General features: G+C 44.5%; 4 protein-coding genes across 8 annotated transcripts in view; all 4 read right to left on the reverse strand.

The window, feature by feature from the left end:
• HOXB3 (homeobox B3) overlaps window positions 1–9,764 on the reverse strand; it is a 58,951-nt gene extending 49,187 nt beyond the window's left edge. Inside the window, exon 1 of one of the 2 annotated variants that reach the window (XM_090044652.1) lies at window positions 9,625–9,764. The gene's annotated coding sequence lies outside the window, so the exon portion shown is untranslated. Of the gene's footprint in view, window positions 1–9,520 lie in introns of both variants that reach the window. The other variant, XM_090044650.1, reaches the window with a different exon arrangement.
• HOXB6 (homeobox B6) lies at window positions 116–9,514 on the reverse strand. Of its 2 annotated transcripts, XM_090044661.1 has the most exons (3): window positions 2,419–9,514; window positions 732–993; window positions 116–274 (listed from the first exon to the last, which is right to left on the reverse strand). In XM_090044661.1, the coding sequence occupies exons 1-2, from the start codon at window positions 2,828–2,830 to the stop codon at window positions 734–736; spliced, it is 672 nt and encodes a 223-aa protein (XP_089900787.1). In that variant the 5' UTR covers window positions 2,831–9,514; the 3' UTR covers window positions 116–274; window positions 732–733. The 2 variants fall into 2 exon arrangements, with proteins under 2 accessions (XP_089900787.1, XP_089900786.1); XM_090044660.1 differs by having other exon boundaries at window positions 116–993; window positions 2,419–8,817.
• Window positions 9,765–12,065: 2,301 nt separating the features above from the next.
• On the reverse strand, window positions 12,066–17,500 carry HOXB7 (homeobox B7). 2 transcript variants are annotated; one of them, XM_090044663.1, is made up of 3 exons: window positions 17,426–17,500; window positions 16,389–16,751; window positions 12,066–13,101 (listed from the first exon to the last, which is right to left on the reverse strand). In XM_090044663.1, the coding sequence occupies exons 1-3, from the start codon at window positions 17,496–17,498 to the stop codon at window positions 12,848–12,850; spliced, it is 690 nt and encodes a 229-aa protein (XP_089900789.1). In that variant the 5' UTR covers window positions 17,499–17,500; the 3' UTR covers window positions 12,066–12,847. The 2 variants fall into 2 exon arrangements, with proteins under 2 accessions (XP_089900789.1, XP_089900788.1); XM_090044662.1 differs by lacking the exon at window positions 17,426–17,500 and having other exon boundaries at window positions 16,389–17,358.
• A 1,635-nt stretch (window positions 17,501–19,135) lies between these two features.
• On the reverse strand, window positions 19,136–20,894 carry HOXB8 (homeobox B8). Of its 2 annotated transcripts, none has more exons than XM_090044659.1 (2): window positions 20,054–20,894; window positions 19,136–19,443 (listed from the first exon to the last, which is right to left on the reverse strand). In XM_090044659.1, the coding sequence occupies exons 1-2, from the start codon at window positions 20,472–20,474 to the stop codon at window positions 19,139–19,141; spliced, it is 726 nt and encodes a 241-aa protein (XP_089900785.1). In that variant the 5' UTR covers window positions 20,475–20,894; the 3' UTR covers window positions 19,136–19,138. The 2 variants fall into 2 exon arrangements, with proteins under 2 accessions (XP_089900785.1, XP_089900784.1); XM_090044658.1 differs by having other exon boundaries at window positions 19,136–19,446; window positions 20,054–20,889.
• Between the last annotated feature and the right edge of the window lie 1,586 nt (window positions 20,895–22,480).

Below are 22,480 nucleotides of genomic sequence, written 5' to 3' on the forward strand. Positions count from 1 at the left end.
AGCCAGTGTCACACACAGCGAACTGCATTGCTTTTGCCTCCCAGCCCGGAGACTCCCAGGGCTGGCATATTTCCATAGAAAGAGGGAGAGAAAATAACACCAAGGTGGTGGGGCATGAGATCGAATATTTGTTTTTATTAGAATATTCCATGTACATACCTAAGACAAACTACAAACACAACACGTACAAAAAATTAATAAAATAGAACTTTTTTTTTGTTGTTGCTTTTGCATTCTTTTAGGTAGTACTCGTTCCTTCAGTAGGGTTTTCTCTCTTTTAAAAAAAAAAGAAAGAAACTAATTACAAAGACCCCAGGGCTTGATTAATTTACCAAAAGAAAAAAAAATCTGTAAGTCAATCGTGCATGAAACATTTTTACAAAATTAAGACAATAAACACCAAAAATGACATATATTGCATCACCTCCATTAAATACAAGAGTTAGCAGTTACTAACAGGGACACCAAAGGGGAGAAACACAGGTAAGAGTCTTTTTTTTTTTTTTTTTTTGGAAGGAGGAATAGAAAGGGGGGGGGGAAACTCAGCTAAGAAGCCTCATTGTGACAGATTATTGAAACAGGAGTCCCAGGGCTCAGAATCTTCCAACTGTCTCCGCTATTTTACAGTTCAGCTCTGTCCCCTCCACCTTCCCTGATCTTCTCTCTTTCTCTCTCTCCTTCTTTCTCTCTCCCTCTCTCCCTCCCTCCTTTTTTTTCTTTTTAAATAATACTTTCACTCCGTCGCTTTCTCCTCCTCCTCCTCCGCGCTCAGCTGCGAAGAGTTGAGCAGTTTGTTCTCTTTTTTCCATTTCATCCTCCGGTTCTGGAACCAGATTTTGATCTGTCGTTCTGTCAGGCAAAGTGCGTGTGCGATTTCGATCCGGCGGCGCCTGGTCAAGTAGCGGTTGAAGTGAAACTCCTTCTCCAGCTCCAGGGTCTGGTAGCGGGTGTAGGTCTGCCTGCCTCTCCTGCCGCTGGGCCCGAAGGATGAACCTGTTACACAGGGAAAGGTTGGGGGGTTTGGAGGGGGGGGGAAAGAAAACACAGGCGTTTATTGGAGTGGGAGATATGCATAACAATGCCAGGGATCTGGCCGCTTAGCCCTCAGCTCAGGGGTATGGGCAGGGAAAGGGGTGCGGGTGCTTTGGACTTCCTCAGCTCTCCCTTTCCTTCTAACGAGAGGGGAAAGAAATGCTCCAGCGACATGAGAATGCCCCTTTGCAAAGGCAAAGCTCCACAGTGACTAGCTGGCCTGGGAAAGAGCCCTTTGCATTGCTGCAATGCTCTCCCTGCTGCTCTGCTCTAAGGCAAACACAACCCCTGAAGGGTTAATGCAGAAGTTGCCTGATATTCCAGTGCGCTGCTCCGAGGAGATTGCTACTGTCGCTTATTGCATTATGGAAAATCGCAAGGTGCCCCCTCCACCCCCAAACACCCCCCGAGCCCCACCACTTCTTTTTTTCCACCTTACAGGCAACAGTAATACAGCTGAGCATTTAAGCAATAATGAAGTGTATCGATCTAGGCAAACTCTGTGCATTAAAGAGGATACAACACTTTATGTCCCTGCACTAATGGACATCAATTTGGAACTTAAAAGGCAAGAAATAATGCATCTAAACATGGTGAAGGGGAGTAGGGGAGAGATGGTGGAGGGGGTGGGGGCGAGTGCCCCGTACATATGTGTGCATTTATTTATTTATTTCTGTATTTACTTTTTTGTTGGAAGAGATGGCACTTAAACAAGCCATACATCACAGGGAAGAATTCCTCCTCAGGCAGACTTTTCATTATGTGTGAGTTGCATTAAAAATGTAGCCCTTTCCTTTCAAATATTTAAACACTTTTATATTACTGAACCCCCTCCCGGCTAGCTAGCAAGATAGATGTGTGTGTGTATGTGTGCGCGTGCTTGCGTGCGCGCGCGCTCGTGTGTGTGTGTAAAGTCATCCGGATCTGATTGTGAAGAGATCTCTCCCTCACTCTCTCTCTTAACAGCGAGAGAGAGAGAGAGAGAAATCATTTCAATGGAGTGACATAAAAACTGGAGCGTAAAAAGGAGTGGGGGGAACCAGGCATGGGTAGATACGGCCCAAAGTTGGGCGTTTTATTTCTGGTTAAAGATCTAGTGAAAGAGTTGGGGGAAAGGAAGAGAGAAGAGAAGGTGATGGTGGGGGGTGGGATAAAGACTCGGGCAGCATAAAGTTTTAGTGTGTGTGTGTGTGTGTGTGTGTGTGTCAGAAGCAACTTTATTGAGTCTCGCGTGTTGCTTGCCTGGTCCTCTGGAAGTTAGTGTCCTGTTCAGCTTTTCCTGATTGTGTGTGTGTGTGCGCGCGTGTGTGTGCAAATATGAAAAGGGGGAGGAGAAATTAAAAAGAGAGAGAGAGAGAGAGAGAGAGAGAGAGAAGAGTAACTCACTGTTGCAGGAGTTCATCCTCTGCATCCAGGGGTAGACGGGCGTGGAGCACTTCTGTTCCTCACTCTCCCCGAACACATTTTTGCTCTGAGCGCAGTCTGACTTCCGCTGATCCTGGCCAAACTGCCCCTGGTCCTCCAGGCTGGAGATGGCACAGGCAGGGTCCTTCTCCCTGTAAAAACCAGCTGTCCCATAGTCACAGGCTGTGGTCCGGCTGTAAGCTCCGTTAGCTTGCTGGTAATAAGAAGAGGAGGGATAGCCCTTCTCCTGGACTCCAGTAGCTCCATAGGTAGCGGGGTAGTGTCTTAAAGGATCCGCATATCCTGAGGAATATAACGGGATCTGTCCCAAGAAGGGCTCCTGCCCAGCGGCCAGGCTCACCGGGAAGGTAGAGTTGACAAAATAAGAACTCATTGGGAGGAGGCAGCCGTCCTTCCCTGGCGTTATGATTTGTTGTGTTTTATAGTCCAAGTGGTTTAGCTATTAGTAGTATATCGGAGATTGGGTTTTAGCTGAAGGGGGATGGCTGGGTGCCAGTGAAGGGACACAAGGAAATAGAACCATCTGATCATGGACTGACCAATAGCAGGAGCCTGAGATTGCAAAATAGCACCCATGAGGGGCTTGGATTCCACGAGGGACCCCAGAACAAACCAGCCGGCCCCTTTTTTTTCCTCCCTTTTAAACAACAGAAATGCACCCCCTTAACCAAACACATATCTGCAAAAAATAAATCCCGGAACGGCTGGCGCTTTCATACATACATACATATATATGTATGTATATAATATATATATATAGAGAGAAGCGAATATGTATATAAGCCACACACCCTCCCACACACACACACCCCCACACACGCAGAGAGCAATATAGATATATATGTAAATATCCTGTGTGGGCGGGAAAAAGAAAGTTAATCCTCTCTGTTCCGACAAAGTTTAACCCCTGGCGCCTGCCAATGATCTATAACAGATCGGGGACATTTTTGGGATTTGGAAAGAAACTTTTATTTCTTTATGTGCGTAATGAATGCCTGCGGGGAGTGGATCTCATCTGTTTCCTTTGCTTAGGGTTAGGGTGGGAGGTTTGGCGCGCGCGGGTGTGTGTTGGGGGGGAGTCAATTTTGGTCATTTATTTTTCATATTTATCTAATTAGCATAGATTGGCAGACAGCGTGTTTCCTTTGAAAGTAGCACGCGCCCGCCTCCTCAGATTCTCCGCTTTTCATTTATTCTGTACAAGACTTGCAAGGCTGGGAGATGAATGGGAATCGAAGTAGCCCGATTATCCCGGGCTAAATAGTCCGCTAGCTCCAGATCTGTGCACCGAATTGTGCCCTCTTGCGTTTTAGGCTTAATACCAAATCCATGCCCGGCCCTTCCTAGTTAAAGGCTGCGCTGGGTTACGGTCAAGAGCCGTCCTTTATTGATTGTCACCGATGGAGAATTTTTTTTTTTTTTTTTTAAAGCAGGGGACGCTCTTGTTTGGTGGGTCTATTGCCTGTAAAGTGAGGCACGATCCCGCTTTTATCTTTGATCATGCTTTCCATCGAGGTCGGTCCCCACGACTGGAACATCTCTTCATGGACGGTAATGAGGAATCAAGTGAAGTGCCTTACAGAAGGCAAGCGAAAGTTGCTGTCATTCTGCAAGTAGGGGAAAGCCCCCCTGAGCGGAGCGGGCTCTGGGATCCGTGGCTGTAAGGTTCGCTTTTCTGCATTAGCAGTAGGTGGGGTTCGCAGTGGCTATTGCACTGCTCTTCAGATCTCTGTTCACTCGAGGTATACGTGGATTTTAATGTGTTGCCCTACCTCTGGGGCTGTGGAAATGTAACCCTGCTCTACAGAAACTCACTAAGCAATTAAATGAAACATTGATCGGTTTGAGTTGCAGGAACTCCTTCCTTCCTTCTCTCTGTTCTGTTCTATTTTATGCAAAGAAATTAACTCGACTTCTAATATAGGCTCCCATAGACTTGATTGGGTCCGCTCCTACTCTAGAATTACACATAATTACATGGTCACTGCAGAACTCTCCCTGACGGGGGTTAAGTACGTCTGAAACTAGTGTCTTATTACGAGCTAATTTATTTTAAACATCGTGTTTACAGCAGCAAAGCCAAGATTGTTTCATGCCACCGCTGCAACGAGCCGTCGACTGACCGTAATCCTTATAATTCAAGGAAATAACATGTAAAGGAAGTAGTTGTTCGCCCTCCCCTTTTCTGACTGGTAGCTATTATATTTGTTCTTGCAGAGTTTTCCTTTGGGCATGGAGTGGACCCAAGCCTACGTAGGTCTGCGTTCTTGGCATGAAAAAGAGGGGGAATATGGGATTAAAAGAGAAAGTTGACTGTCTATTGAAGGGAGGGTGAGAGGAGGGGAAGAGAGAAAGAGAGTGAGAGGAATACATTAAGCAGCCTGAAGTTGGCTGCTTCGCAGGAGCCAAAGAGCTCAGACATTTGATTAGAAAGTTGCGCAATATTTGTGTAAGAGTAAAAAAAAAAAAAAACCCCCAAAAAACCTGCAAAGACTCGCGCCGCATGCAGATTTTGGGTGAGAAGTTTGAATGCCTGATATAATGAAACGAGTAAGTAACAGACACATTGTGATCATGCAACAAAAACCCTAGGTTTTTTTTCCCCCGCCCTGTAATGCTTTCTGAGTGAGGACTCTTGTTGTGGAAGTAAAAGCCCCTGGAAATAAGTGTAAAGATGTGTTTTCTCAAAACGCGGGGATGCAGCGCTTATAAGAAATACAGCTCCTTCCAGAGCGGTGTTGGCAAAGCCTGACTTTTCGCAGCGTTGGGCTGTGGTCACTTTGACCTTTTTATTTTTATTGGCAGGAACAAAAATAAAATTCACTAACTGCAACTGGCCTCTCGCTAGTTGCTTATTGCTGGTGTTTGAGACTGTCTGGGAGTGAGGCTGGAGCCCTCTGGGTTTGCAAAGGTGGCTCCACTGAAGTCTAGAGATATTTATGGGGGAAAGAATAAAGGGGAGAAAATAGGGTGAAAACGTATTGATCTTTGACTCCCCTTTGGTGGGGGGAAATATAGTTCTTCAAGTGTCCCTCATCATTAGACTGAGAAGGACAATAGCATTTGTTTACCAGTTACAAGCTGTTTGTTTGCAGCAGATACTCAGAAACGCATCCGATGACAGGGAGTTGTGTGCCTGACAGAAAACTGATCTCTGCTATTATGTTAATAGCTATTTTTAAAAAGTTCTCCTAAATCCCTCCTCCCTCCATCCCGACACCTTCACCCTTTCTCTGTCCTGGGTTCCTGGCTAAATTTTGAAGGTAAATCACTGGGGGAGGGAGGGTGAAATGGTTTGTTCTCTTTATGTCTTTAAAGGCAGCCAGGCATGAGTAGCGACAAATCTAAACCTCACGGGCGCTGATACAGCTTGCAGTGTCTATGCCCTGAACTATGTGGTCTCCGACCATGTTTCTTGGGATATTCCCATTGATTTCTGGGCCGCATTTGCTTACAAAATAATCCCAGGGTTTATTAAAAAGCAAACCGTTAAGTGGTGTAGTGGCTAGACAGCAGGAGGAGGGAGAAAAATGTTTCATTTAAAAGAGAATCCTTCTCCCCCCCCCCGGTTCCTGCTGATTGACATAATTCTGTTGGCAGGGTATAAATAAAGAGAAAAGAGAAGTATTTACAATATGTACATTCGGGTTGGGAGAAGGCTGTATTATTTTTTTTGGGTCGCACATTTCTCACTCCTGCTCTCCAGCTCCACAAAGCAGATAAATTAGGGGATTAAAACAACCCCGAAATATTTCCAAAGCCAAACAGATCAGAGCCCTGCTGGTGGAAAAGATAAACCGATTAAGAACTTTGTGGAAAGTTAAGTGTAGTTGGTTCCAATAAAAAGGGTTTTTTCATGTGGGCTTGCAATTCGCCAGGCTTCTGAAGTTAAATCTCTGCGGGATCTTCCCAATCAAGAGACTTATTGCAGTCATAAAGTCCAAGGAACACTAAGAAAACACTTGAAAAGCCTCTTTACTGTATTTAGGCATATAAAGCTATTACCAGTGGAGAAGATCGTCTGCAATATAAATAGCCACTCAAATTGATATTAGAAACACGGCATAAGTCATGTTTTCCGCCACAATGTTGGCACATTTCAAACAATGACCCCTCAAGGTGTAAAAAAATATTCTTTCTCCATCAGCACATAACCATTTGAAACTTAATTTCCAGCAATTTAAGTTTAATTTACCTGACTTCCCGTGCAGTGCATAATAACCTTTTTAATGGGATCTTTGAAAAGGAGCAATAATAATCTACCATTGTTCCATTAAAGAGTGCAGCTAATAATTAACAAAAAAAAAAAAGCGAGAAAGGGGTTGGGGGCAGGAGATTGGGGTGGTAAAAATGTATCTATATTACCTTATTTCCGCTAAAGGAAAGCAATCTGGCTAGGAGAACTGAAAATAAGCAATCAGAGAGAGAGAGGGAAATATCAAAGCCCGGAGCATGCAGGTTGAATGGAGAAGGCGATGGGGTGTTAGGAGTTACAAAATGGAACAAGTTAATCACGGCTGTTGCTAGCCAAAAGCAGAAACTTTTTTTTTAGCATAGTCTCTCGGCATCTCACTTTCTTACAGGAGAATGTCATTGGTCTAGACGTAAACAGTTGCCAGGAAACTGTGGGGTAGTAGAAGAAAACGAGAGAGAGAGGGAGAGAGAGAAACCTTTTAAAAATAACAGACTTGCATTGTCCCTTTAAAGCTACTGTAACTTAAAAGGGAGTCGTCGTCTGCCTTTCCTCTCTGCTCCCCTCCCCAGCAACCGCCTCGCCGTTGTGTACACGAATTGACATATCTTCTCCAGACCCCTCCAAAATGATCACTCCGAGCCGTAAATAAAGATTCCTCCGTGTTATGATTAACTGCCTTAAATTTTCATCTCACGTAATTACTTATTGCATTGTACAAGACTCCTGGCCCGATTCACTCTTAGGAATCAACCAGCTTGCTTTTTTCTTGTAGTCCGTGTAGTTCTACGGGACTTGGACAGACAGACAGGTAGGCAGGCAGATAGCACTCCCTCCAGATTTATGTGTACATAATGAGATACGTATACATCTTAAAATTCACACCATTGCAGCAGGCCTCAGCGTGGAAATGTCTTTGAGATGAGGTTCATGGATGAATGAGAGTTCCCCTCCCCTGCCCCTTTTGCTCCTTGTCCACGACAAACAAAACCGTGCAACCCACGAATAATCAGTGGCTTGAAAAATAAAAGCGGAAAACCGAAATCCTAGACTTGTGCACGAGTTTTAGGGGATATTAATCACCGCAAACCCTTTAAATCCACTGAAGTTTTCTCGCATCAGACGGTAGATGGCAGCAGATAGTATGGAATGGAGCTGAGTAATATATAATGGGGCGAGACATAAAGAGAAATAGACCTTTCCGTTTTGAAAAATAAACAACTAGGTGATGTTTAAAACATAGGAATTCCTTAATTAGCAACTTATCTATGTTCTCGCGAAAACATTTAGATTTCCTAGACAATCAAACATTAAATGGTGCCCGGGTTAAAGTGATTAAAAAGACTTACTTGCTATGACATTTATCTTTTGGGTTCTACAAGTGGTTTGGCACAGGAGATCTTATAGCATCAACACAAATACATTTAGGAATAGGGACACTGAAATGAAGAACAGCATCATTTCCGCACCCCCCGCCTTCAAGAACAGCCACAGATCCTCCAAACACCAACAGACTTCCAAGAAGGGGGGAAAAATGAAGAAACTTCAAACCAGCATTAAATGCTGTTACATATGACAGTATAACAGCCTCAGCAAGAAATATCTTTTAGAAATTAATCTCTGTTTATTATTTCCACCCTGGCTATAATTTACTCTGGACCACAAAATAGGGAGAGTCAAGCGAGCCGATATAGATCATCCTGTTATAAAAATTTTAATGGTTAACTAACGGAGTTGTTTGGTTTTGAATCAATCTCTTTTTACATGCACAAGCTTCAGACAGCAGGTTATTTACAAAGCACCAGGGAACCAGAGCAGCGTGCCCATTTTTTTAAGTGCTGAGATCTAGAAGGTGTGTGTGCGGGGAAAATAGCCACCTTCGAAATGACGTGCATTTCTGGACTACTATTTTCTTAAAATCAAAGCAAGTCTTTCGGGTAGCTGAGGAGCTACGCAAATGGAAGGAACCGAAGAGACATGCTTTCTCATAATCCGGTGGCCAGTTTGGGGGAAAGGCAGATGGGAAGGTGGTTTTAAATAATAATCCGTAGACAGGTATTAGAAGCCCTGCAGCACGCGATTCAATGCAAACCCGCTTCATTTCATCACAACGTCATCTTGCACTGGGGAGTTTCACTGGAGATGGGGAAATGGGGGGGAGGGGGGAGAGAAAATTTCTCCTCGTAGCGCTGCAGCTCTTTGTTGCTTTTATTCCGATTATTCTGATGATATTATTTTCTAATTTCCAGACCCTTATTCACCAGGAGTGCAGCGAACTGCCCCCTTCGAAGAAACCACCCACATAAGGACGACCCTGGAGAGCACCACAAAACCCAACTGGCTTCCAAATTACTGGGCTCGCCTGGAGGCAGGCGAACTGGCGAGATAATACTGCTAGGGAGGGAAAATAAAGCACGACAACAATTCACACAGGGCTTGGTATCTTTTTTTTAAAGCAGTCTCTAAAAGCTACCATCACCGAGGTGCTCCATTATGCTTGATTCCAACCCAGACGTCTACTCTAGCCAGGTGACTTGACTGACTTACAGATACAGATCTTCTGTATCTTATTTTCTTCTTTTCTTCCTTTCTCCCTCTTCCTATTCCCATGCACTTTCTAGAGAAAAATCTCACATAAATAGGTTTTATCTTTAGCCTTATCTCCCAGCCTCCCTGAGAGTTTTCCCTTTCTCTTTCTTCTTTGCCCCCTCCCACCCTCCCTTTCTTTCTTTCTATCTTTTTTTTGGGGGGTGGGGGGAGAGTAGGGGGAGGAGAAGGAGGGGGAGGAGTGGGGAGTTTGAGAAATGCATTTACTCAAAGCAAAAAAAAAAAATCAAATGTAGGAAAAAAAAACATAGATTGTTCCCTTACCTTTTGACGTCCATTTCTGTGGTATAAAAGGGAAAAAACACACACACAGAAAAAAAGAAGCAATAGCGTTTGTTTATCTGTTAGCTGACAAATATTGTCCCAACCTGATAGCCGTCGATTGCCTCTCTGACTTGTGATAGCTTCTTGCATTTCTGTCATTTGCATAGAAAATGGAGTAACTTCCCTCTTTGAAAAATGATATCAGCCTCCACTCGGCACAGAATCTCCACTTCCCCTCCATTACTACTGAGATTCCAAATCAGCAGGCAAATTAACACAGGAATTAAAAAAAAAAAAAGAATAATAATGATGATATTATGTAACTCTGCCTTTGTGTGCGTGGGTGTGTGTGGATGTGGGTATGTGCGTTTCCCCCCCCCCCAACCCCTTTTTAGCCCTATCGAGCTTATACACGAAAGTAAAAAAATGTAAAGAGGCGAGAGCCCTATAGAGGACACTGATCCGACCCAAGGTGCAGCGGCCAAAAGAATGGTGCAATATAACCACATGGGAAATCATAAAAAGTTCATGTTCACGGTTAGCAGTCCACATGACCGGCTCTGGCCAATCCCAGAACCCAGCCACTCATAAAGTTCTATCACAAAGTTGTAAATTTTCATAAAACAACAAGGAATTTATTGCATTTCTTCATGACTGCTTTAACAGCAGTCTTTTTCTTAGCCGCCATCTTTTTTTAAAACAAAAATAAAAGAATATGCAAAGGTTTTTTTGGTTTTTTTTTTTTTTTTTTGTTCCTGGGTGGGGGTTTGATGGAAATGACTGACTCGCACCTTGCACGTTAGATTAGAAAAAAAAATGCCTCCCCACCCCCGCTTTTAAAGGATCAGCTCTGTCAAAGCAATGGGTTTATTTTATTTAAATGTGTCATTATGAATCCTTGAGCTGGAATAGAAAATTAGCAGCCGCCTGCGCTGGAGAAACCCAGAAATAGATCGAGATAAATAGAGATATTGAGGCGGAAATGCGGTCTGTATCTATAGCATAATCTAAACCTGCGTATTTTTGCCTCGCTTCGTATTTATGGTGGTTCTTGGAGGGAGGGAGGTTGGGGGAACCCACATACACCACACACACGCGTTGTTAATTGCAATTTGTCTGATTTTCTTTGATTTTCTGTGATTCTAAGTTGTACCGCTATCTGATTTTTGCGTAGGTAAAATTCACCAGCCAGGTTTGTTTTTGCGCCGATAAGATTGGATCCAACAGATTTGGCATAATAAAGGTGTGCTTTTACAAAAAAATCAGATTAAATTCGGAGGCGCCATTCACTGCAGAGGTACCTGCCTCAGGGGGATAAAAATATTTCCCCAGAAATAGGGCTTTTCTGGTACCCAGTTCCCGCTAGGGGAAAATAACCCAGGGGATTTGAGAAAGGGGATGGAACATGCAGTTTCCCCCCTGTTTTAGCTTCTCCCCAGGTCGGATCTTCATGGGAAACCAGCCCCATCCTATCTGATCCGCCTAATAATTGCTGCACTATAAATGCTGATTATTTTAAAAAAAAATAATGCGGCGCATTATTTTCTCCGCATCCTTTTCTGGTCCTATTAAAGGTATCCTACGCCTTGGCGGGGGGTGAAATAAAAGGAAGATATTTCATTAAAGATTTCAGCTTCAGCGGCGATGGGATGGAGAATGAAGGGAAAGAAGGGCAGAAAGAAGGAGCGCATTTTCCCATTGCACCTAACTGGGAGTTGCGGCGTATTTCCTATTCTTATTACACCACTTTTATACAGCGCGGCCTTTACTCAGGCCCCGCCGGAAGAATGCGGGATTTTATTGAGCACTGGGAATGTAAATAAACAATTAAGTAAAGAAAAAGAAAAAAGAAAAAAAAGAAAAGACAGAGAGAGAGAGAGGAAGAGAGCGAGAGAGAGAGGGTTCCTCAGCAAGTGCTTTTAAACCCGTTCCCATTGTTTTGCATTGCTGATGTTTTTCTTCCCCTGCGTTTAATTGCTTTAATCTATTTTATGTGTGCTTTGATGTTAAACATTATTTGGCGCTAATGAAATAGTTACAGTCCACAATAAAGTAACTGAAGGGAGGAAAAAGAAGTGTGTGTGGGAGGGAGGAGACCCCCAAACCCCAAAGCCGCAGCAAACGATCTCGGTTCCTTGGGAAAGGGTGAAATCACTCCGTAGGACGAAAAAAATAAAGAATATTTTGATTCTTGCCTCTTTTCAAGGCCTCTTTCTCACCCTTCCTCCTTCCGCAGGAGCCACCGGGTTGATGCTTCGGGAAAGAGAATTCTTCTAGTTTTCACCACTGGCCATTACCTTTTTCTCCTGCTATGAGTTTTATTTCGCCTACAGCTGTGGAGTGCTCTGGAGAGGGGATACGGTCACGTTAGACACAGCGGGTCCGCAGGGGTAAGCAGAAGACGGAGGGTAAGAGGAGCCGAGACAGGGATTCCTTTATATGTTCTTAGCCAGAAATGACCCGCCCATGATGTGTGTTATCCTGTTTATTATTATTCTTTTAATAACAGGAGTGCAATAAAGCGAAAGCAGCTTTGGAGTATTGATCAGTTTGTTTGTTTTTTTATTTCGAAGAATAATCGTCACAGACCAGGAAAAAAAAAAAAACCCAACCCAAACCAAACCCCCAAAGAAACTCCTCGCCATTAAATAATTTGCTACCTTGATATACATCGTTTTACGCTGCACAATATTAATTCATCTTTTTTTCTAGTGACTGGAACAAGGGAGTGGTCCAGGTGAAAATATACACAGACAAAACAGCCTAGCAACGAGAAAAGAACCACGGAGGTTACGAAGAACAAGGCGCCAGGATAATTCATAGTATATACAGAGCACTAGAGACGCTATGTATAATTTCCCTTCAGACTCTCAGATCACATTTTCTAGTGAAAGGTGCTAACACGACCACGTTATTTCATACCAAAAAAGCACACGAGGATATACAAACAGGGAGATTTACAAATACTGGTACTATATGAAGACCCACATAGAAAAATGTATCTAGTCTGACTCTAAAGCCACATTGAATAGGCAGATAGTATCATCCATTCTATTGTACAAAACGAAACAAAACAAGACTTTAATATAGGTAGTATTTTTTTCAGTGTCAGGAAACAGAAAGTCTCATCCCTAGGTTTTTATGCTGCATTTATTATTTATTTTAATATATAGTCTTTTCTGCTCCATGATGTTTAGTTTCCTGGATTAACTTTCGGGACTAAAGTCCTCTATTCCTTTTCTTTCTTTTTTTTCTTTCTTTTTATTTTTTATTTTTATTTATTTTTATTTATTTTTGCTTCCCCAACCACCCCCCAATCTCTCTCTTTCACTCTTCCTCATCGTCCTCCGCGTCTGGCTTTTCCTGGCTATTTGAACCAGGGCAGGCGGTTTTATTTTCCTTTTTCCACTTCATGCGTCTGTTCTGAAACCAGATTTTGATCTGTCTCTCTGTCAGGCACAAGGCATGGGCGATTTCGATGCGTCTCCTCCGCGTCAAGTAGCGGTTATAGTGGAATTCTTTCTCCAGCTCCAGGGTCTGGTACCTGGTGTAGGTCTGCCGGCCCCGCTTTCTGTCGGTCCCTGTGAAACAGTACAGGACAAGTCAATGAACTCTTGGGCGGGTGAGATTCCAGAGACTGAGACATTCATATACATATACATATACATATACATATATGTATGTATATGTGCATATATGTATATATGTGTATACACACACATGCTCATATATACGTACACATGAATGTGTGTGTATACATATACATATACGCACACACACACACACATATACACATGCTCACGCACACACGTATATATATACACACATAGGTATTAACTAGCCCTCGTCATAACGCAACTACTTCAGGCACCAAGACGTTCATCCTCAGCTGCAGCCGATTGCCCAAACTGCAGTGAGCTCCGACAATTTAACCAGCTAAGGATTCGACCTTCCTTCACCCCCTCTCATTTTGCAAGATTATTTCCTTCTCCCTTCCTGCCTCCGAACCGGCACTTCTCTAATTGTTTTCAATCTGTTGATGCGGGGTGTGGATGGAGGGAAAGCGTGTCCTTATTTTGTCTGTTCGGCTACAGGCGTGGAGAGGGGACTTCAGAAACTTCTCTATTACTTTAATATCAACCAGATGCTTTCCTCTTCTTTTTTCTTCCCACTCCCTCCCATCCCTTACTCCAAGACATTTCTAATGATCAAGCAAGGAAATAAATACACGCTTTCCTTAGAGAAAAGGCTGTGTTCGACATTCCCAAGCAACTATTTGTCCTCTCTTAAAGCTGTCATCGGGAACCTCGTGTGGACAGTGTGTAATGTTCTTAATTATTTAACGGAATGGCTTGGATATAGCGCCGTTCCTTGGGTCTCCTGGAAGCCAGTGGTTGACACGGATTATGTTACTCCGGCAAATGAAAGCGTGTGTGTGTGTCTGCCTGTGTGTGCGTGTTTTGTTTTGTTTTGTTGGGTTCTTTTGGTTTGTGTTTTTTGGTTTTGATCTGTCAGAAAGATGAGACAGCAAAACCCAAGCATTTGGGAAGAAGAATATTTTGATCTACATGGGAACCAGATCAAACAAAGACCCAACAGTTATCCATTCCCCCCACCACAACTATTTAGAGGTCTGTGAAAGGAGGTCTGGAAGGGACTCAGAGCCACTTTTTTCGTGGCATTTGTTGGAGTTCAATTGGAAATAATTATACAACAACATGATGCTTGTGGATGATGTCCCCCCTCCCCTACTTTCCCATTGCGACGTGGATGGCCAAGATAAGTCTTTGCCATCTCTCTCAAGCATTCCACTGGGCTCTTTCTTATTATTTAAGGGAAGAAAAGAAAGTGTCATTCAAGCAGAGGGAGAGAAAAAAAAAAGTGAAGTAGCCAGGCTGGCTGTGAAAAGGAGGCAAGAAAGTAAAATGTGCAGGTCTGTGGAATGCGGGTTGTAAACTCCGCTGAAGGAAAAGCCATAAACCGCTGGTGAATGGGGATCTCTGAGACTGTCTCTTCTAGCTGGTGAGAGTCCATAAGCACAATCACACAGTGGGCAAGCGGGGAGGGGGTGAGGGGGAGGCCGCTCTCAGGAGCAGGTAGCAGAAGTTTTAAGGACAGCAAGCCGCGAAATACTTAACACTAGTACTTCGGGTTTATAAACCGGCTTCTCCTCCAGCAGGCTTTGGAGAATTTGAAAGCCGTCCCTCGCCTTGTTGCTACATAATGTCACATGTTAGAAGGAAGGAGGGGAGTCCTTAAATCTAAAGTCAGATAAAAGCAGAGATGAAGTGTTTACGACCAGAAATATTTGGTCTTTGATAAATCAACTGTAAAAGTGAATGAATTATGGAGCAGGTAATGGAAAATACTGACCACCAAATCAGGGGCAAGGTAACTGGTGCTTTTGCTAGCTGGGTTTCCCCCCTTACCTTTTGCATTCAGGTCGGGCTGGGGAGTTTTTCCCCTGTCCAGTTTACTAATAAGACATTTTCGGAATATTTGGCTTAAAGTGAACTCATTACTTATGACGCTATCAAGTTGCAATCTGGCAAGTCAGAAGGAAAGCGGAGCTTCCCAGCGGCAGCGGACGGAGCTCACATGTCCCACGGTACTGCCAATGGAACAGCGACTCACCCCAGCCCCTTCTCAGGGAGAACCAGAATAATAATAAACACCATATCTTCCCAGGATAATGTGCTAGTAGTGGCCTGAGAAACCCTCGGTCAGACTGGGAAGCAATTTCTCCCTCGGAAGTCAGCGAGATTCCCAGCCTGCTTCTTTTAATTCTTGAAATTCATCCGGTTTATTAGGATCCCAAGAAGATGTCAGAACTCTATCTCTGGTAATGAATATGGATATTTATTAAATGTTAATTGACACTAATACGCGGAGACGGGGCATGTTGGGGAATGAAATATCTGTACGCCAGCCGGTATGGTGCATTAGCCAGATTTGTATTTTAAATACATATGCTAAGTAGGCATCTTCACTTAATGAGACCGCTGTCCCGCTCCCCGGTCTGGTAGGGAGGAAATACGCATTGCCACGGAGCGGGCTTGGGCACCGCAGTGACAACATCGAGGGAGTCTATCAACTTTTGGGAGCTGGGACAAGCACTTTGGCTAATAGGCTCGATGCAGTCCCATTACCTGCAATGGACAATGAGCAAGCATAAACCTCGCAGCCCCGATTGCCCGGCTGTTCCGGCGGATCCCGTACTCATCACAGACGAGTCATCCCCTCTCCCTGTCTTTGGCCCCTCTACCCCCACCCCTCCCCACTTCAACCCCTTCCCCAGTCCCACCTTCGTGAAAGCAGGGCTCCAATTGCCCATGCAGTGATGTGCTGCGGTTCCTATTACAAGAATGGCAACATGCGAGGCTTTAATTGCCCCGTCTGCAACGTTAGGCTGGGGTCTGGGCACTCCAAAAGCAAACCCACCAGCCCTGCCAGCCTCCCCCAAAGAGTTTCTCTAGGAATATAGTGGAGGCAGTTCATTTCATTCAGATCTGAACCCTGAATCTAGAGGGGGTAGGAAGAGGATGGTCATGTTTTTTCACAGCCCAGGAAAGGCAAAGCGCCTTTTGCACAGCGCACACGCACACACACACGCACGCACACACACACAGAGCCTCAGGAGCGCTAATAAATATTTAAAGCTAAAAGGATGGCTTTAAGGTGGGGGTCTCTCTCCCTCTCTCTCTTGATGGAGAGGGAGAGCGATTCCTTTTTAGGCGAAACGTCACAAACCGAGCTGGGGACAATCCCCCCCCCCGTCTCCCTCCCCTCTCCCCCTTGCAACGCCATAAAATAATTTACACCCCCCTCCCCCCCCAGGCGCCTTCCCTAAAGGAGCCTTTGCACTTACCTGTACTCCTCATCCAGGGGTAGATCCGGAAGTTACTCTCGTTTTGCAAGTCTGAGTCCCTCTGATCCGTTTTGTTGCAGTTCTGCTTGGAGGCATCTCCGGGGCACATCATTGAGAGGTTTTGATCAAAGGGAGAACAGTGCATGTTGAAGGAACTGCTTTCCAGGCCGTAGCTGGTGGAGTACATGCTAGCGGGCTGCGGGTGCATGCTGCTACCATTGGTGTATAACCCAGGCATGGAGGCAGCGAAGGAGGAACTCGACCCAGAGCCATAACCCGTTCGTTGGGTGTTGGAGGCAAAAGCGCAAGAAGTTTGCTCAGAAAAGACTCCGGATGGGAAAACCGAACTTGCGGGTTGATATTTAGAAAATAAAGCATTCGCATAATACAATGAACTCATAATTTGGCCGGGTGATTTGTAGGCCGGGACGTTTTAGTGTCGGTTTTACGAGGTACCGTGATATATTACGGAATTAGAGTCCAGATTTACACCAAAAAGGACCCCTTTTTCCTCCCTGACCATGTGACTCCGGGGCACGTGATTTTGCCAGCTCCAATCAACGGCCAGCTCCCCCACTGGCTCCTTGTAATGTGGAAAAAAAAATTGTAGTACTGTTGGATTTATAAAATATGATAAATAATTGATGGGATCTAAACCCTCCAAGATCTATGCGAGAAGGGGTGGAATTGTGCTCGAGTCGATAAGCAACTTGTAATCAGTTTTCAACTGAGACGAAGAAAGGAAGAAAGAGAGAGAGAGAAACAGAGAGAGGGGAAAAGCACATTGGTGATAAACCAGCCTCTCTCTCTCTCTCTCTCTCTCTCTCTCCCTTTTTTTGCTGGAAGAAATAAATGAACGGAGCCCTATTTATTCTTTTTATTGATTCCCTCTGAAATCTCTTCCTTCGCCCCATTTCACTGTCTTTGTCATAGTTTTTCACGAGACTACATAATTCCCCCCTCCCCCCTCTCCTAGCTCTAGCACCCAAAAGACAAATGTCTCATTGATACCTATTACTTTCGGGTTCCCCCCCCTCCCCAAATGCCATTCAGCTCTATATTTAATTTATTCCAATGCCACAGGCGTCGAGCTACGCATTGAGCTGGCATTTGCTCTTTTTTTTTTCCTTGTTGCGAAAAATAAAAGACTCTACAGATCCCTTGTTCAGCGTGTCAGCGGTTCTGGGGGAGCCAATTACAGTTACAAGTAAAACGTTACCAGCTGGCTGACTTGCTTTCTGCTGGGGAAGCAGACAAACCTTCCAAAAAAGTAACCTGTCTCATTTATTCCAAGGAGGTGGAAGGGGGGGGGGAGAAGAAAAAATTAAAAGCCTTACTGAAAAATGAGGCGATCGTGATTGATCTGCATCTAAGAGTTGCATCGTTCCTCCTTCCCAAGGTTATATTGCAAGGGTGAGAGAGAGAGAGAGAGAGATGCACCCTTTCGTATTGCCCTGGTGGAGGAGATCAATAGGCAGCGAAAGGGGGAGCGTGACAGCCATACCATGCGCAGCTGACCATCCTCCACAGAGAGCGGGGGCTCAGATCCGGGGGGTGCTGGGTGTCCCTCGGAAGAAGCATGCAGAGGCAGAGAATGACCTGCAGGGAGGGTTTCCACACCACCTCGACTGTCACCACCAGCAGCAGCAACAACATCAACAACACAATCAACAACAACACAACCCCTGCTTGTTTTGCCCCCCCCCACTCCTCCAACTGGCTTGCCTGCACCACAGACTCCTCCACAGCTCCCTCAGAGCAATCTAAACTCTTCAGGATCTCTGCAGGGCCAACTCTCCTTTGATGGCCAGCTTTGCGATTGTGACACAATTGACTTTTATTCCCTTTCTATCAAAGTGCTCCTGGAGGAGAGGAAGCCCGGTGAAAGAATGATGTCACGGGATTCTCGCTTGTAAACTTTATTGTAACTTTCTTCCGCCGCTTCCAGGTTTAGACAATAGAACAAAGTGATGAAAGAACAACAAAATATATCATTAGTTCCCCCATAAAGTAATTCACGTATACAGTATACATTCTTTTTTTTTCACAGTTAACCTAAGGATCACTTTACAACTTGCTCCACTGTGCGCATGCTATCTAAAGTCGAGAAAAAAAAAACGCTTTTGGAGGAAACACTTAAAATTGTAAACAAAACAGAACCAAAGGAAAAAACCCAACCGAACAAAAGAACAGAAGGAGGGAACAGAAAGAGAGAGAGCAAGAGGGAGAGGGGGAGAGAGAAGAGAGAGATAACTACAGCATAAATAGGCAGTTTCATGTTGTTGGGATGTCTGTTTCAATAGCTACCTCCAGTACATACAGTTAAGCACAACATAAAGGAGGAAAATCAAAAAAAGTGCACAATGTAATTTCACATAACTCCTATAGCATTGAAAGCAGTGTTAACCAACACCCCCCCCCCGAAAGAAGAGAGAGAGAGAGAGAAGAGAGAATTTCACAGTCATGTTTTACATAAGCTATTGCATTACACTACCACTAGTTAATAACTGGCAAAAGGCTAGAAAGACCTCCGATCTCTTTTGCATACTGTTCATTGTATCAAAGGACAATCAGGAAAAGTGGGTGCTTACAGCTATATTGTTTTACAGCAATAAAAGGGTTTCTTTTTCTCTTTTCTATGCATTGTTTTTTTTCCTGCCCCCCCTCCCCTCCCTTACATTAACTGCCATTAATGTAAGAGTCAGGATCTCATCAAACCATCAGTGCTTGCCTTTCAGTTCTCAAAAATCCTATTTTTTGTCCCCCTTCTGTCCTTCCACCTCCTCGTCCACCTCGGCGGCTCTTTCCATTTTCTGTTTTTCCAGTTCTTCCTGCTCGCATTTGCTGCTGGGAAACTTGTCTTTGTTGTTTTCCTTTTTCCATTTCATCCTCCTGTTCTGGAACCAGATTTTGACCTGCCTTTCTGTCAGTCCCAGGGCGTGAGACACCTCGATCCGCCGTTTGCGGGTCAGGTAGGGATTAAACAGAAATTCTTTCTCTAGCTCCAGGGTCTGGTAGCGGCTGTAAGTCTGCCGGCCCCTCCTGCGTCCAGCGGCTGCTGGGGGATCGCAAAGGTTGGGGGAAGAAGAGAAGGAGGTTGAGACGTACATAAACCAGGCTCGGGAATACAGACACACACACAGAGGAAGGGGGGTGCAGGGAGAACACAGAAGCCAAGGCAGGAAGCGCACACAGAGCCGGAACGGCTCTTACAAAAGGGAGAAATAATGGGGGGGGGGGGAGGGGGGAGAGGGGAGAATTTACACCCGAGCTAGCGAAAAAGGGGGGGGGGAGGCACAAAAAAAAAAAAATACCACCAGAGAGAAAAAAAAACAACTACTTTGTATCCAGCACACAAAAGGAAGGTACCATCCGGCCCGGCCACAACAAAACCCCACAAAAAACCGACTGCAGGAGCTTTCTCTCTCTCTCTCTCTCTCTTTTTGGAGGCTATAAAAGTGCAATAAAGTTTGGGGAAGCTCCGCTCGCTGAAAGCCCAGCTCGCCACACCGAGAAGAAAAGGTCTCCTTCAGGGTAATTAAACTATAAAGCAATTTACAAGTGCAAAAGTTTACCCCCATAAAGCAGTAAAAAGTAACAGTGGAAAGGGGATACTTTATGGATTCAGGAAATGCCTCCTCTCTGCCCTTTCTATCTCGCCTCACCTTGCGGTCGCATCCAGGGGAAGAGCTGTGTCGGAGAGGGGCTCTGCTCCGAGTTCTCCGCCTCCTCCCCAAGGCCGCTGGAAGCAAGCTTGCAATCCGTGTACTGCACCAAGTCCGACTCCTGGGCACTGAACAGGCTCTGCCTTTGCAATGGGTCGTATCCATAGAAGTTGCTTGGATCCCCATGGCACGCGACCGCGCAGGGATTCTGTTGGTAAGGGGAGCTGGAGAGCGAGGATGCTCCGTGGTAAAACTCCTGAATTTGGGTCGGATGCTGGAAGGTACCACCCGTGCTAGGTCCATACACAACTGTGGGTCTGCCTCCCAGATCCTGAGCAAAGCCACAGTCATAGTAGTTGGGACGCAAGGAGTCCCCGGTTTTGTATTTGGAGAAGAGTGAGTTGACAAAATAAGAGCTCATTTTAATTTAAATATATAATCTATTTTTTTTTCAACCACGGGAATCTATTAGCAAAGAAAGAGCTAAGATGCTAAGCAACAACAGTTTGTGATTTCCAGGAATATAAAAGGAGGATATAATCAAAACTCTAAGTCTGCATGATACTGAATGCCTGCCTTTCCCCCCCCCCCCAAAAAAAATCGCCACTTAAAGAGTTCTCGTTTTACATTTCCAAGAAGAGGTGCCAGTTCATAAACAGTTTTCAGTGATTTACTTCGGCGCAAATGAGTTGTTTCATATTTTGCAGTGTCTTTTCATGATCATTTGCATCTATTACCAAAACCTCATCCTATTGGCTTCTCCTTACTCCACACGGACTCTGCACTGCATGATTCTGAAAGGAAGAGTGTGAGAGAATAAAGAAGGAAAAGCGAGAGAGAGAGAGGGAGGGAGAGAGAGAGCGAGAGAGCGAGCGAGAGAGAGAGAGAGAGAGAGAGGTGGGGTGAATATACGGATTAAATATGTTTAACTACCTACATTAATGAGATATCTCTCGCCTCACAACAAATCAAATACCTAGACCACCCAAAAGATTGATTTTTGGGGAGTGTTGGAAAATGAAAGAGAGGCACTCTTAGTCGTTAATTTCAAAATTTTAACGAGGCAGTTTTAGCCTTTTTAAATGTCAGGGTCGCTTTGGAAAACTGTAAAAGAACACGATTTAATTGCTACCAGTTTTAAAAGGTCCTATAAATGTAATTGGTATTTTAATACAAGTTATCAAATCATACAGCTTCTTATCCTAAACATATTTTAAAACAAACGAGGTAGTCATATTTAACATTTTAATGATCAATTTCCTTATTATTGATAAAGGTTTAACTATCGCATGAAGGGAATTGCGTTTGTAATAGCCCCCAAAAAAGGCTGTAAACTGTTTAACAAACTATAAAGCGCCATAAAGACCAGGATGTTGTTGTTGTTTATACCGCACTACATAAAAGCTGTTAGGATTTTACGAGTTCCTTCCTCTACTGCTATAAAACAGAGGTTTCGATTGGAACCGTCCGCATTATTGCGAGATGTGGGGTGTCAATATTGAATTAAAATGATTATAGTTTTTCATACAGAACATTGCTTTATTTTGGTCCCTTTCCCCACCCCCATCCCCTCAGGTTCCCCCCACCCCTCTCCACCTCCTTCCTCCCCCAATGGAGGGGACTTGTACAAGATGGGCTTGCTAACTCGAGGCTTGGCTTCTCTTATCACCTCCAAAACAGAGCCCCCAGGGACAGTAACTGATGTCTGCCCCCCCACCCCGCCCCCCATAACTTCAACTTTTTTTTCTTCCGTGGCACAGTGCTGATAATGGAAACTGGGGAGCAGAGGGGGAGATGGGGTGGGAGGCGGGGGTTGGGGGGGCTTTCTATTTTATTGATATTTGCTAACAACGGAGCAAAGTTACCCCTAACCTGCCAGCGCTGCAATTTTCCACCATATAAGCACACAGGGGGTAGATTCTGAAATTCATTTATCGCAGTCAGCAGATATTACGGAGACGTATTTCAGATAATAACTACGCGAGCCTCTCCCAGGTCGCAGGCTGCCTCCCTGCTCCCGCCACCCCGGAAAAGACCCCCATAGACCGCCGGCTGCAATGTTCAACCTTTCCATGCTCCCCGCAACTTGCAGAGCCACTTCTGCACCTTCCTCTACGGCTCTCTTCTTCTTCTTCTTTTTCTCTGGCTACGTTTAAAGTCCCGTCCCTGCCTTCCGACTCCGTTTATTTGCACACCAAAGGTGAATAAAATACGCTTCCCATTCCTGCCTGTTCTTAAACTGGAGGATCAATTTCAGCCATGTCCTTTCAACCCCATCAAATGAAATAATAATAATAGTAGTAGTAATAAAAGTTGGAGCCTATTATTGTTTTGCTCAAAAATCTCAATTAAAAATCGACAGCGGAAATAGGTTAGGAAGAAAGCAAGAAAGAAAGAAGAAAGAAAAGAGGGATAGATAGATAAATA

This window comes from Crocodylus siamensis, chromosome 4 (genome assembly GCF_052110815.1).
Source record: "Crocodylus siamensis isolate JL-2025a chromosome 4, ASM5211081v1, whole genome shotgun sequence".
Classification (NCBI taxonomy): Eukaryota; Metazoa; Chordata; order Crocodylia; family Crocodylidae; genus Crocodylus; species Crocodylus siamensis.